Below are 15,369 nucleotides of genomic sequence, written 5' to 3' on the forward strand. Positions count from 1 at the left end.
TGTTTATTTAACAGTCTCTGATAACTGACACCTCTTGCTCTGAATTATTGCATCAAAATCTGAAGACAGTGTCTGTGCTGTAGCAATCTTGAGTATGCTGTTCAGGTGTGTGTGTGTAACGCTTGGTTATTTTGAGATCTGATGCTTGACATTACCAACTTGTCAACAAGAATATTATGTGGAACCTTACTTGAAATCCAGATAAACTGTGTCTACAGTATTGTCCTAATCTGGCAAATAGAGCACGAATAAGCAAAGACTTTTCCTTTCTTCTTTGTCTCGTTATCAGGAAGTGAAGAGATGCTGTTGAGCCGTCATCTTTTCAGAGGTGTGGAAACGGCTGCTGCACCTCCAGTCCAGGTAGGAGAGAAGAGCAGGGGGTAGCCTGGGTCCCTCCTCCTTTCTCAGGGGGGCTTTTGCTCCTGCAGTTTCTGCAAGTTGTCTGAGCAAGAGAGCCTCTTTATGCTGTTCCCTTTACCTATTCCAGTCCTTACATCCTGTGCCTTCCCAGGCTACTCCTATCCAGTGTCCAATCTCTTCCTGGCATGATCTCTGACGAGGGAATCTGCTTTTTCTTTCAGTGCCCCTTTTCCTTTGAGGAGGTGTCCATCTATTTCACAGAGGCAGAGTGGGCCCTGCTGGATCTGGGGCAAAGAGCTCTCTACAGGGAAGTCATGCTGGAGAACTATGGGAATGTGGCCTTTCTGGGTAAGGATCTTCCATAGGTGCCAAGGGACTAAATTGCTGCCATTGTGATGGAATACGGTTACCCCTAGGAGACATTGCAGTGGCTGGTCTCTTTCTCCACGGTCAGGGACAGAGGGTGGTGATTGGAGAGAGTGTCTTAAGAACATAAGAGAAGCCATGTTGGAACAGGCCAATGGCCCATCCAGTCCACACAGTGACAAAAAAAAAAGTGCCATCAGGAAGTCTACCAGTGGGACGAGGACACTAGAAGCCCTTCCACTGTTGCCCCCGCCCCCAGCACTAAGAATACAGAGCATCGCTGCCCCAGATGGAGAGTTCCAACAATCCAATCCCCTCTTGAAGCTGGCTGTTCTTGTAGCTGCTACCACCTCCTGTGGCAGTGAATTCCAGGGGTGAAGAAGTACGTCCTTTGGTCCATTCTAACCTGACTGCTCAGTAATTTCATTGCGTGTCCACGAGTTCTTGTATTGTGGGAAAGGGAGAAAAGTCCTTCTTTCTCTACCTTCTCTATCCCATGCTTAATCTTGTAAACCTCTATCATGTCACCCCTCAGTCGACGTTTCTCCACTAAAGAGCCCTAAGTGTTTTAACCTTTCTCCATAGGGAAAGTGTTCCAAGCCTTTAAACATTCTAGTTGCCCTTTTCTGGAATTTTTCCAGTGCCATAATATCTTTTTTTGAGGTGTGGTGACTAGAATTGCACACAGTACTCCAAATGAGGCCACACCATCGATTTATACAGGGGCATTATGATACTGGCTGATTTGTTTTCAGTTCCCTTCCTAATAATTCCCAGCATAGCGTTGACCTTTTTGATTGCAGTCGCACACTGTCTCGAAATTTTCGGTGAGTTACCTTCCACCACCCAAAGATCTCTCTCTTGGTTAGTCTCCTCCAGTTCACACCTCATCAACTTGTATTTATAGTTGGGATTTCTGGCCTCAATGTGCATTACTTTGCACTTGGCCCCATTGAACCGTATTTGCCACATTGACTCACCCAGCCTCGACAAATCCCTTTGGAGTGCCCCACAATCCTCTCTGGTTCCCATCACCCTGAACAATAATATGGTCTTGCCATATTACCCATTGGTAAGTGGTACCCACTAAGGGCTGTCTTCTCCCCAATGTTGTTTAACATCAAAATCCCTTTGCCCAATTGGTCCAGGGTTTTGGGCTCTGTTGCCATCAGTATACTGATGACAGCCAGCTGTATCTGTTGATGGATGGGCAGACTACCTCCCAGAAGTTCTGATTAGGGCATTAGAGGCCGTGGCTGGCTGGTTGCATCAGAGTTGACTGAAACTTGAATCCATCAAAGATGGAGGTCCTGTGCCTGAGCCGTGGGGGAATGAGGCTGGGTATCCTTCTCCCAGTCCTTGATTGGGGCATCATTGGTGCCTACGGCAACAGTGAAACATTTAGGTGTGACACTGGATGCTTCATTTTCAATGGAGGTCAGGGTCACAATGTTACCAGGTTAGACTTTTATCATCTTCAGCTGGTCAGGCAACTGGTTCCCTACCTTTCCCCCTCTGCAATGGTCACCTCCAGGCTGGACTACTGCAACTCACTTTATGCAGGGCTGCCCTTGACCCTGCTCTGAAAACTTCAGCTGCTTCAGCATGCGGTGGCACACTTCTAACTGCGTCATCTTTGCAGACAAGCCTGCTTTGCCAGCTGCATTGTTTGACAGTTGCGTACTGGATCTGGTTCAAGGTTCTCGTATTAACCTTCAAAGCCCTAAGCAGTCTAGGACAGTCGTATCTGCAGGACTGACTTACTCCATATGCAGCACACTGGCAGAGCATCTCCTTGGGATGTGGAAGGGTTTGATTCCCATAATCTCCAGTTAAAACAGTCAGGCAAGAGGTGATGTGAAATTTAATTTAATTTAGTTTTTAGATTTGTATCCCACCTTTTCCCACAAGCAAGCTCAGTGCAGCTTAGAACAGAAATTTAACATACTAACAGATTAAAATATAAAAACATCATAAAAGCATATGGCATAAAAGTCTGAAAGCAGTACAACATATCAACAAACAGGCGTAAGAAGCCATGTCCACATAGCAGCGAATAGGCCAGGGGTGGCCAAACTGGCTTGGCAGCCACATGTGGCTCTTTCACACCTATTGTGTGGCTCTCAAAGCCCCCACTGCTCCATTGGCCAGTTTGGAGAAAGCATTTGTTTCTTTAAATTACTGCTTCTCCAAGCCAAGTTAGCATTTAAATGCATTTAAAGTTGCTTTCTTTCCACCTCTGCTCCCCCCTCCCCCATCTATTTGCTTTCCTTCCTTCCTTCCTTCCTTCCTTCCTTCCTTCCTTCCTTCCTTCCTTCCTTCCTTCCTTCCTTCCTTCCTTCCTTCCTTCCTTCCTTCCTTCCTTCCTTCCTTCCTTCCTTCCTTCCTTCCTTCCTTCCTTCCTTCCTTCCTTCCTTCCTTCCTTCCTTCCAACATAAGAGAAGCCATGTTGGATCAGGCCAATGGCCTATCCAGTCCAACACTCTGTGTCACATAAGAACATAAAGCAAAGCAAAGCAAAGCAAAGCAAAGCAAATTTTATTTTTATATCCCGCCCTCCCCCACCAGAAGGCGGGCTCAGGGCGGCTCACAGACATGACAAGCATGATTCGGTTAAAATAAGAGAAGCCATGTTGGATCAGGCCAGTGGCCCATCCGGCCCAACACTCTATGTCACATAAGAACATAAGAGAAGCCATGTTGGATCAGGCCAGTGGCCCATCCAGTCCATCACTCTGTGTCACATAAGAACATAAGAGAAGCCATGTTGGATCAGGCCAATGGCCCATCCAGTCCAACACTCTGTGTCACACAGTAGCCAATACGCACACACACACACATATATATATACTGTGGCCAATAGCCACTAATGGACCTCTGCTCCATATTTTTATCCAATCCCCTCTTAAAGCTGGCTATGCTTGTAGCTGCCACCACCTCCAGTGGCAGTGAATTCCACATGTTAATCACCCTTTGGGTGAAGAAGTACTTCCTTTTATCCGTTTTAACCTGACTGTTCAGCAATTTCATTGAATGCTCACGAGTTCTTGTATTTTGAGAAAGGGAGAAAAGGACTTCTTTCTCTACTTTCTATATCCCATGCATAATCTTGTAAACTTCTATCATGTCACCTTGCAGTCGATGTTTCTCCAAGCTAAAGAGCCCCAAGAGTTTTAACCTTTCTTCAAAGGGAAAGTGTTCCAAACCTTTAATCATTATAGTTGCCCTTTTCTGCTCTTTTTCCTTCCTTCCTTATTTTACAGCTCTCAGACTTCTGATATCTGTGTCTTGTGGCTCTCGAACATCTGACATTTATTCTATGTGACTCTTACTTTAAGCAAGTCTGGCCACCCTTGGCATAGGCCAATGCAGTCACAGTAATGGCAAAAATATCGGGGAGGCCAGCTGGTAACAAAGACCTCTGCCTGAGCCCCTGGGAAGCAGCTGCTGTACAAGATTGTACAAGACTGACTCCAATGCACCAGGGGTCTGGTTCAGTATAAGGCAGCTTCCTGGGACTTGCCCAGGGGCAACTGAGGCCAGTGCTGTGACCATCACCTAACTTGTCCTGGCCTGAGGCAAAGGTGGGGATGAGAGGCCCTCAGAAAGACTCTGGAAGGGGTCAGATCCTCATTTCTCTGTTGCCAGCCTTTCAAACACATCCGCAAGGAGAGTGCACACAAGTAAAGCAGACCCCCTTTTAAACATATATAAAGGTTTATTGAGGGTTTTAAAATAAGACATCACTAAATATCACAGTTTGTGCAGCACAACAGCAGAAAAACAAGAAAAGCTAACTGTTCTAATCTAATACATAAAATAATTGGTATTAAATGACACTATTTATTGCAGCTTAAGTATTCCAGCTGTAGTCTAAATTATACTATAGAAAACTGTTCATCATGCTGAAGCAAGAAAATGTCAAGGCGTACTAGCATGGCATGAGCGTAAAGATAGCATGGCTTCCTTCTGGTCTATACGCATATTATACTTTCTACCTGCCGGAAGATTGGAGACGGACGAATGTTGTCCCCATCTTCAAGAAGGGGGAAAAAGACGATCCGGGTAACTACAGACCTGTCAGCTTGATGTCTATACCTGGAAAAGTTTTAGAACAAATCATCAAACAGTCGGTACTGAAACATTTAGAAAGAATGGATGTGATTACTAAGAGTCAGCATGGTTTTCTCAAGAACAAGTCGTGTCAGACTAACCTGATCTCTTTTTTTGAGAAAGTGACTACCTTGCTAGATCAGGGGAATGCTGTAGACATCGTTTATCTTGATTTCAGTAAGGCTTTTGATAAAGTTCCACATACTATCCTTGTTGAACAAGTTGGTAAAATGTGGTTTGGATCCTGCTACTGTTAGGTGGATCTGTAACTGGTTGACAGATCGCACCCAAAGAGTGCTTGTGAATGGTTCCTCATCTCTTGGGGAGGAGTGACAAGCGGAGTGCCTCAAGGATCTGTCCTGGGACCTGTTTTGTTCAACATCTTTATCAATGATTTGGATGAAAGAATAGAGGGAATGCTTATTAAATTTGCAGATAATACTAAATTGGGAGGGGTTGCAAACACAGAAGAAGACAGAAACAGGATACAGGATGACCTTGACAGGCTGGAAAACTGGGCTAAAATCAATAAAATGAATTTTAACAGGGATAAATGTAAAGTTCTGCATTTAAGTAGGAAAAATCCAATGCATGGTTATAGGATGGGGGAGACTTGTCTTAGCAGTAGTATGTGTGAAAAGGATCTAGGGGTCTTAGTGGAGCATACGCTGAACATGAGTCAACAGTGTGACGCGGTGGCTAAAAAGGCAAATGCAATTTTGCACTGTATTAACAGAAGTATAGTGTCCAGATCACGTGATGTGATGGTATCACTTTACTCTGCTCTGGTAAGACCTCACCTGGAGTATTGTGTTCAGTTTTGGACACCACATTTTAAGAAGGATATAGACAAACTGGAACAGTCCAGAGGGCAGCAAAATGGTGAGGGGTCTGGAGACCAAGTCCTATGAGGAAAGGTTGAAGGAGCTTGAAATGTTTAGCCTGGAGGGGAGGTGGCTGAGAGGTGATATGATCACCATCTTCAAGTACTTGAAGGGCTGTTATCTAGAGAATGGTGTGGAATTGTTTTCTGTGGCCCCAGAAGGTAGGACCAGAACGAATGGGTTGAAATTAAATCAAAAGAGCTTCCTGCTCAAAATTAGGAAGGACTTCCTGACCGTTAGAGCGATTCATCAGTGGAACAGGCTTCCTCCTTGGGAGGTGGTGGCCTTGGAGGTTTTTAAACAGAGGCTAGATGGCCATCTGACAGCAATGAAGATGCTCTGGAATTTCTTTCCTTCCCATTTAAGAATGACCATTCTCTCACTGTGTGTGTCTCTTTCTCTCTCTGAAACAAGCCTGGAGTATAAGAGAGACTTTGGCAGAGACAGACAATGACTTTTCATCTAAAGAAAGACTGGAGAATTTCTCAAGAGGATCCCAAGAGCATATTTCTTTCCCATATGAGCTGGCTGAGAGTGAGTATTCTTCACAGCTATGTCAAGAGAACAGGCGAGGAATAGCCATGGGGCATTTCTGATTCATACTGAGCAATATTTGGTCTGGTACAGTCTTACAGCCCACTGGGTAAGGAGGGAGGGAGGCCTTCTGGGGGCCTGTAATCTGGAGACTCAGAAACCCCTACTGGGCAAGAGCTCAGCTGTGGCTTTTGGGGAGGTGGTGAGATATCTTTAAATCAGGAGTGTCAAACGTGCAGCCCGCAGGATGTATCTGGCCCGCATAGGGCTCTTATTAAGCCCATGAGCAATTCCTTCTCTTGCTTTCTTCTGCATCACAGTTTGCTTTGCCAAGGTTGCTCAATTGCAGAGGAGCCACAGAGCAAAGCCTCTATTTTCTTCGTTGGCTAAGTCTCCTCTCTTGGGGAGGAAGCAGTGGGAGGGACAGCTTGCTTTGCCAGGCTCTCTCAAATGCACAGCAAAGCAACTGAGCCATCTCTCTCTTCATTCTACTGGCTGAGGGTCCTCCCTCTCCTCATTCCATGGGGATAGAAGGAAAAAACGAGAGCTTACTTTCCCCAGTTCCATCAATCACAGGGGAAAAGACAAAGAAAGCACCTTTAAAACCAATGAAGTTTTATTCAAGTTATGAGATTTTTGCTTTGCTACAGAGAAAGAGGGAGAGAGAAAGTTGCCTCATTATGCCAGGGCTGTCTTGGGTGCAACTGGGTTTGTCTCTCTCCCTTTTCACTTTATTCATGCCTTTATCACCAAGTCTTCTTCTCATTAAGAAAGCAACGTGAACTATTTAGATGAGAAATAACAACATTTTTGTCAGATATGGCCCTCATAACAAATAAATTCGACAGTCCTGTATTTTGGGAAAAGGTGAAGGTTGGTTAAGATCAGGCAAGCTGGATGAGGCCAAAGGGCTATCAGTCCTTTACTTCTGCAGTCCCATGGATGCCTTTGAACCTTACCAGCTTTTCCTGGTGCTAACAGTATCTCTTTTTTTTATTCCAGCAGGGGATGATCGGAGGAATGAGGAGGGGGAGGAACTTCATCATCAAATACTCGATGGAGGTAGAAATAAAGACTTGAAAGAAAACTTCAAGAATCAAGGCAGAACTAAGAAAAAGAAAGGCGGCCATATGGTTGAGAAGAGAGATCGAAAAAAGCATAATGTGCATTTTCCAAAGTGCAGGATAATGAAAGCAAATAAATCCATTCAGTTTGGAAAATATTTCAGAAATAGGTTAAAGCACCTTGTGCACCAAAGAATACACAGAAGGAAGAAAACTTTTGCATGTTCAGATTATGGAAGGATATTGAGTGAGAGGAGGAATCTTCAACAGCATCAGAGGACCCACACAGGGGATAAACCTTTTGAATGCTCAGTGTGTGTAAAGAGATTCAGTTGGAGTGGTGCTCTTCAACAGCATAAGAGAACTCACACAGGGGAAAAACCTTTTGAATGCTCAGAATGTGGAAAGAAATTCAGTCAGAGTGGAACTCTTCAACGGCATAAGAGAACTCACACAGGAGAGAAGCCTTTTGGATGCTCAGAGTGTGAAAAGAGATTCAGTCAGAATGGCGCTCTTCAATACCATAGAAGAACCCACACAGGGGAGAAACCTTTTGAATGCACTGAGTGTGGAAAGAGATTCAGTGGGAGCGGCGCTCTTCAACAGCATCAGAGAACTCACACAGGGGAGAAACCTTTTGAATGCTTTGAATGTGGAAAGAAATTCAGTCAGAGTGGAACTCTTCAACGTCATCGGAGAACTCACATGGGGGAGAAACCTTTTGAATGCTTAGAATGTGGAAAGAGATTCAGTCAGAATGGCGGTCTACAGCACCATCTAAGAACCCACACAGGGGAGAAACCTTGGGAATGCACTGTGTGTGGAAAGAGATTTAGTGAGAACAGCAGTCTTCAACAACATCAAAGAACCCACACAGGGGAGAAACCTTTTGAATGCTCAGATTGTGGAAAGAGATTCAGTCAGAGAAGCCAAATAAAACAACATCAAAGAATGCACACAGGGGAGAAACCTTATGAATGCTCAGAGTGTGGAAAGAGATTTAGTGAGAATGGCAGTCTTCAAAAGCATCAGAGGACTCACACAGGAGAGAAACCATTTGAATGCTTAGTGTGTGGGAAAAGGTTCAGTCGGAGCAGCATTCTTCGACAGCATCAGAGAATTCACACAGTGAAGAAACCTTTTGAATGCTCAAAGTGTGGAGAGAGATTCAGGTTCAGTGATATTCTTCAAAAGCACCTGACAACCCACACTGTGGTGAAACCTTTTGAATGCTCAGAGTGTGGAAAGAGATTCAATGGGAATGGTGCTTTTCAACAGCATCAGAGAATTCACACAGGGGAGAAACCTTTTGAGTGCTCAGAGTGTGGAAAAAGATTCAATGGGAGTGGCACTCTTCAACAGCATCAGAGAATTCACACAGGGGAGAAACCTTTTGAGTGTTCAGAGTGTGGAAAAAGATTCCGACAGAGTGGCAGTCTTCAGCGGCATCAGAAAACTCACAGAGGAGCAAAACCTTTTGAATGCTCAGAGTGTGGAAAGAAATTTTTTTGCAGTGATGCTCTTCAACGGCACCAAAGAACCCACACAGGGGAGAAACCTTTTGAATGCTCAGAGTGTGGAAAGAGATTCAGTCAGAATGGCACTCTTCAATACCATCGAAGAACCCACACAGGGGAGAAACCTTTTGAATGCTCTGAGTGTGGAAAGAGATTCAGTGGGAATGGTGCTCTCCGGCAGCATCAGAGAACTCACACAGGGGAGAAACCTTTTGAATGTTTTGAGTGTGGAAAGAGATTCAGTCAGAGTGGCATTCTACAACGGCATCAGAGAACCCACACAGGGGAGAAACCTTTTGAATGTTTTGAGTGTGGAAAGAGATTTAGTGAGAACAGCAGTCTTCAGCATCATAAGAGAACTCACACAGGGGAGAAACCAGGAGTCTTCACAAGCATCAGAAAACACACACAGGGGAGAAAGCTTTTGAATGCTCAGAGTGTGGGAAGAGATTTAGTGTGAATGGCAGTCTTCAAAAGCATCAGAGAAACCACACAGGGGAGAGACCCTTTGAATGTTCAGAGTGTTGAAAAAAATTTAGTGGCAGTGACCATCTTCAACAGCATCAGAGAAGCTACACAGCGGAGAAACCCTTTGTATGCTCAGTGTGTGCAAAGCTTGACCATCTTTAACAGGACCCAAAAACTCACATGATAGAAAACTTTTGAGTGCTCAGAATGTGAAAGGACATTGAGTAACAGTAGCAGTCTTCAATAGCACTAGAAAACGCTCACAGAGGAAAAACCTTTTGAATGCCAACTGTGTGGAATTTGTGTCAGCATAATAGTCTTCTATAACATCTAAAACTCATATGAGGAGATACCTTGTAAGTGGTTAACCCATGAGAAGAGCTTTACTTTTATTTCTCACTCAAAAGACAACAGACTGTATAAAGCATTGACACGGTATACACTCTTGTAGAAAGCTTGAATCTACACAGAAATCTGACCCTAACCAGGAAGAAATGTTTAAACTGTTTAGATAGGAGCTTTAGCCATATCTGAAGCCCTCGAATAGATCTCACAGGGAAGAAGGAAAGGATGGGCTCTACTGGTTGAAGGAGATTCAGAATCAGCGCATGTCTTCTTTAGCCTGCAGGAATCCACACAAGGAAGGAACCTCATAAATGCTCACTGTGTGGCAAGAGCTTGAGGCACAGATCCGATATTCATGTTCTTCAGAGAATCCATAGAGGGGTGAAACATTTCTATAGCTGATTCTGAGGATGGTCGTCTTCCGACGCTCAAGTTTTAAAGGTTCCGAAAAGCTCAGAAAGTAGTTACACAAAGGAGGGCATTTTTAGTGGCATCCTTCCTCTGTGAAACTTGATACACCTGCTGAACTGCCAGTCTAACTCTGACATCTACAAAACTTGCAAACCCCTTTCCTTTCCGAAGTCCTGTGAAGAAATAGACACGTTGAGGATAACGGATATCTACAGCCTCTCTGCTACCAGCATAAACATAGTGTGATCCGCTGGCATCCTTAAATCACAAACATTTTTATCTGACAAGCAGTTCTAGAGAGGCTTTACTCAACCTTAATCCGTCCCCAGTCCAGTCTGTTGTGAGCTTTTCAGGGTCTCACCACCTTGAAGCCTGAAGAGTTCTGGTGATAGGGTTTATTTGGGTTGAAAGGGAAAGCGTGTGTCCCCCAACCCAACAACTTGGTAAATTCTAAGAGGTCAGACTCCCCCGTATCATCCAGTATTGTGGAAATGGGCTGGTATTGGCAGATGAACTTTGTAGGACACAAATTGTCTAGTTCCAGTTTTTCTCCCCTTCACACCCAGATCCCCCCAGAGAAAATTAGAAAGGAGAAGATTCTCTCTTCCTGCTCTGAACCCACCCCCACAACTCCATGAGCTAGAAATTCATAGAATCATAGGGACCTCTGGGGTCATTACTCTAAGTCCTGTGTCAGCTCTGGGACTACCTTCAATTTGAAAAGGTTTCCAGTGTATTCAGAAAGTAGTCTTTATTGGTAGACAGAACAGTAGCGTACATGTGAGCAGGGCTTTTTTTTTGTAGCAGGAACTCCTTTGCATATTAGGCCACAACCCCCTGATGTTGCCAGTCATTCACGAGCTCACAGTAAGCTCTGTAAGAAGAGCCCTGTAAGCCCTTGGAGGATTGGCTACATCAGGGGTGTGTGGCCCAATATGCAGAGGAGTTCCTGCTACAAAAAAAGCCCTGCACGTCAGGGCCAGAACTGGATTACCTCTGAGGTGCCCAGTCTTATACACCTTATCCAGGTCCATTAAGCAACCCACCTAAATTATAATGGAAAAAGCCCACCCAAATAATATGAATTGTTTCCCAGTGACCAAAAGTTTCTCTCACGTAACAGACAGTGGGCAGCAGTGCTGACTTGGCAGACAGATGAAATGACCTTGACGTACCATTCTGCAAGGCAGAAAGTGTTCCTTCGATGGGTTACAAGGTGAAAGCACAGCAAAGCAAGTAGGCCTGTTTCACCCCCTCCTCCCCCCCTCCTTACAAGCAGACTGCATCAGACAGATATGGTAAAATGGCAAGGGATCTCGACACCCTGAGCCAATGCTTACTCCTCCCCTCTTGATTCCTCAGAACTACCTTTGAGTTCCTCCTTGGAGGTTGTTCCTTTATGCAGCAGGCTGAAAAATTTCATCTCACTACTTTAATTTGGACAGGTAATTGCATTTGAGTTGCTAACAGGCCTGAAAGGGGAAGAAATCCTGCATGTTTCCCAGAGGCTTAAATAACATGCCATAATGCCTCTGTTAAAGAGAGAGAACCGTTCTTTCCTTAGATTACCTTAGATTAAGTGTTTCTTTATGAATCTGTGAAAATAAAACTCAGTTGAGGAAGAGTTATCACTCATTCAAGAGATTATTGTTTGTAACCGGTAAAATCAGACTTAGTGTTTTCTGCGCTTTGTGGATTTTTTAAGTGAATTGGGCTTCATTAACATGTGTAATGTCTAATGTTAATGTGTCATGTTTTCCATTCTGAATAAATTTCTAAATGAGAAATCCTCTTGCAGATGTCTGAGAGTTGCCCCTGGGGCCATGACCAATGTTCCCTCTAAGCTGTGGAGACCTGTGAGCAAAAATTCTACTTGTGAGCTACTGACATTAAAGTAGTGAGCTATTGCATAGATTAGTTTGTTCTAGGGACATTTTTCCTGAGCTGAGACAAAAATGTGTGAGCTAAAATATTGAGCTAGTTCACACTAACTCAGTTTAGAGGGAACATTGGCCACGACTCATCCTTGTGAATGAGCCCAGCTCAGTTTGCGCCCATTCATGATGTAGGTCAGTTCAAGAGCCAAAGTGTTGGGATATAACTTGGTGGATCTGGGTTCAAATCCACAGTAGGCTTGGAAGGTCTTTGGATCCCTTGAGCTTGTCACACTTTCAAATGAATAGATCTTGCAAGATAGTTGTCAGGATTAAATATTTTGGGGGGGAGAGGGGGGCTTCTTCAAAGAGATGTGTTTGTCAGATGCGGAAATCTCAGGACTTCTGTATTTATTTTTTTCCAAGTGGGAACTGGCAGGTACTTGTGAGATTCATTTCCCCCTCTCCTACTATTTCATATTTTCCGTTCCTGAAGGACCTCATAGGACAACGTAATGACCTTCATAGGGTGACTAAAATGTTCTGGTTAATGACTGTAATAATAAACTGTACTGAACATAGGGTGTCTTCTTTTGAACAGGCTCCAATCAACACTAAACAGTTAACATGAATGAATTACTGAGAATGGTCTCCGCAATACATATATTTGAAGTTCAATATTTCCAGGTATAGTGTTATAAACAAGTAAAGTGCACGTCTCAAAGCAATACCAATTACACAGTCTTCTTCAGTAATATTTAGATTACACTATCTGTTGGTCTGTTTCCACATCCTTCTTTAAGGAAGGGATTGATAGCCATCCAATTAATAAATTCTTTAGCCAATAGGCTACAGTCAATATATTAAGCACAAGTCTTTAGGGAAAAAGAAAACCCTCATCCTATTGTGTTTATGGAAAAGTTTTGAAATCTGCACAGCCAATCAACTGTTCGATGTTGTTTTATTGGCTGTTAGCTGTCCTGAGCCCTCAAGGGGAGGGTGCATATGAACATATGAAGCTGCCTTCTACTGAATCAGACCCTCGGTCCATCAAAGTATTGTCTACTCAGACTGGCAGCGGCTCTCCAGGGTCTCAAGCTGAGGTTTTTCACACCTATTTGCCTGGACCCTTTTTAGTTGGAGATGCCGGGGATTGAACCTGGGACCTTCTGCTTACCAAGCAGATGCTCAACCACTGAGCCACCATCCCTTGCTTGGGTGGGATATAAATAAACTCTCGAATAGTTGGTCAGAAATCTTGCTGGGCAAAAGTCACCCTTGGCCCTGCCCACTTTATAAAAACACTTGATGCACTCCACAGGCACCATTCTGGGGAGATCCCTTAACTGAAGGAAAATTGCTTCATAGGAAGGCATCATTGGAAACCCTAATGCTTCCCCTTGATCTGTTCTAACACCTCCTGTCTTCACACTGGCCACCGTATCCCAAAGGGAAATTGCAGAGCTGGAAAAAGGATGGAGGAGGGCAGCCAAGATGATGAGCGTGCTGAAGTCCCTTCTGCCTGAGGAAAGGCTGAAGAGTTTGGGACTTTCCAGTTTAGAAAAGAGACAACAAAAGGGGAACATGATAGAGGTTTATAAAGTTACGCATGGGGTGAAGAGAGCCGACAACACTTTCTCTTTCCTCTCCCAAAAGACTGCAACTGGAGGGCATCCCAAGCTGATGGGCAGCAAGTTCAGGATGGATTAAAGGAAATACTACTTTATGCAGAGAGTGATTAAAATGTGAAGTTAGCATGAATAAGAACCCTTAAAAGGAGATTAGATTCATGGAGAATAAGTCTATCAATGGTACTAGCCATGGTGACGGAGGAGAACCTTCACATTCAGATTCACTAATTAATGATATGAATCCCAGACCCAATATCAGGAGAAGGCCTCAGCTTCTATGCCCCGTTGTTGGCCCCCCAGAGAGAACTCGTTGGCCACTGTGAGACAGGATGATGGACTAGATGGACCATTGGTCCATTCCTGACAAAAGATGTTCCTCTGTGGAACAGGCTTCCTCGAGAGGTGTTTGACTCTCCTTTTTTCAAGATTTTTAAACAATCTAGATGGCCATCTGACAGCAGTGCTGATTCTGTGAACTTAGGCAGATCATCAGAAGGAGGGCAGGAAGGGTTACATTGGTGCTTTGTTCTTGTGGCCCTTTCTGGCACACCCAGAAAGGTTAAAACGCTTGGGGCTCTAGCTTGGAGAAACGTCGACTGCGGGGTGACATGATAGATGTTTACAAGATTATGCACGGGATGGGGAAAGTAGAGAAAGAAGTCCTTTTCTCCCTTTCTCACAATACAAGAACTCGTGGGCATTCAATGAAATTGCTGAGCAGTCAGGTTAGAACGGATAAAAGGAAGTACTTCTTCACCCAAAGGGTGATTAACATGTGGAATTCACTGCCATTGGAGGTGGGGGCGGCTACAAGCATAGACAGCTTCAAGAGGGGATGGGATAAAAATATGGAGCTGAGGTCCATCAGTGGCTATTAGCCACAGTATATATATATATCCAGCCCCACCCACCTCACAGGGTGTCTGTTGTGGGGGGAGGAAGGTAAAGGAGATTGTGAGCCGCTCTGAGACTCTTCGGAGTGGAGGGCGGGATATAAATCCAATATCTTCTTCATCTTCATCTTCTATGTGTGTGTATGCGTGTGTGTATATGTATGTATGTATATGTGTGTATATATATGTGTATATGTGTGTATACACACACACACACACACATATATTGGCCACTGTATAACACAATGGGCCATTGGCCTGATCCAACATGACTTCTCTTATGTGACACAGAATGTTGGATTGGATGGGTGATGGACTGGATGGGCCATTGGCCTGATCCAACATGGCTTCTCTTATGTTCTTATGCTGATCATCACTTTGGGGTCAGGAAGAAATTTTTCTCCAGGCCAATTTGGCCAGGGATCTTGGAGGTTTTTTGCCATCTTCTGGGCATGGAACTGGGGTCACTTGGGGTGGGGTGAAGTTTTTGTGAATTTCCTGCATTATGCAGGGGGTGGACTAGATGACCCTGGAGGCCCCTTCCGACTCTATGATTCTGTGAACAAGCAGGGCTCTTCTTATGAAGGCCTTGGCCTCTATGCCTTTTTAGCTGTGGAGAGGGACTGGTTGCCTGATATGAGAGACAGGATGCTGGGCTGGATGGATGATTGGTCTGATTCAGCAGGGCTCTCCTCATGTTCATATTTCATTAAGCAATTTCAAGCCCTCACTCTTCCACAAGAGCTGCCTTCGCTGAACAATTTACCAGCTGTTGTGTTTTATTACATGTACTATAGAAAAGCTTCACCTGCCTAGTTCCCACGTATTTAAGCCTCTCTCAAAAGGACAACACATTTTTCTCCAGGTTTGTTGGCAACCCTAGCCCCCTGGTGTAGCACTTAGGTTTAA

At 44.3% G+C, this 15,369-nt stretch overlaps 1 protein-coding gene across 1 annotated transcript in view; it reads left to right on the plus strand.

The window, feature by feature from the left end:
* LOC132571752 (zinc finger protein 436-like) overlaps positions 1–15,369 on the plus strand; it is a 70,309-nt gene that overhangs the window by 9,446 nt on the left and 45,494 nt on the right. The window contains exons 4-5 of the mRNA XM_060238546.1: positions 290–360; positions 582–708. Coding sequence (XP_060094529.1) covers positions 290–360; positions 582–708 — 198 coding nt within the window. The remainder of the gene's footprint in view (positions 1–289; positions 361–581; positions 709–15,369) is intronic.

Source organism: Heteronotia binoei, chromosome 5 (genome assembly GCF_032191835.1).
Source record: "Heteronotia binoei isolate CCM8104 ecotype False Entrance Well chromosome 5, APGP_CSIRO_Hbin_v1, whole genome shotgun sequence".
Taxonomy (NCBI): Eukaryota; Metazoa; Chordata; class Lepidosauria; order Squamata; family Gekkonidae; genus Heteronotia; species Heteronotia binoei.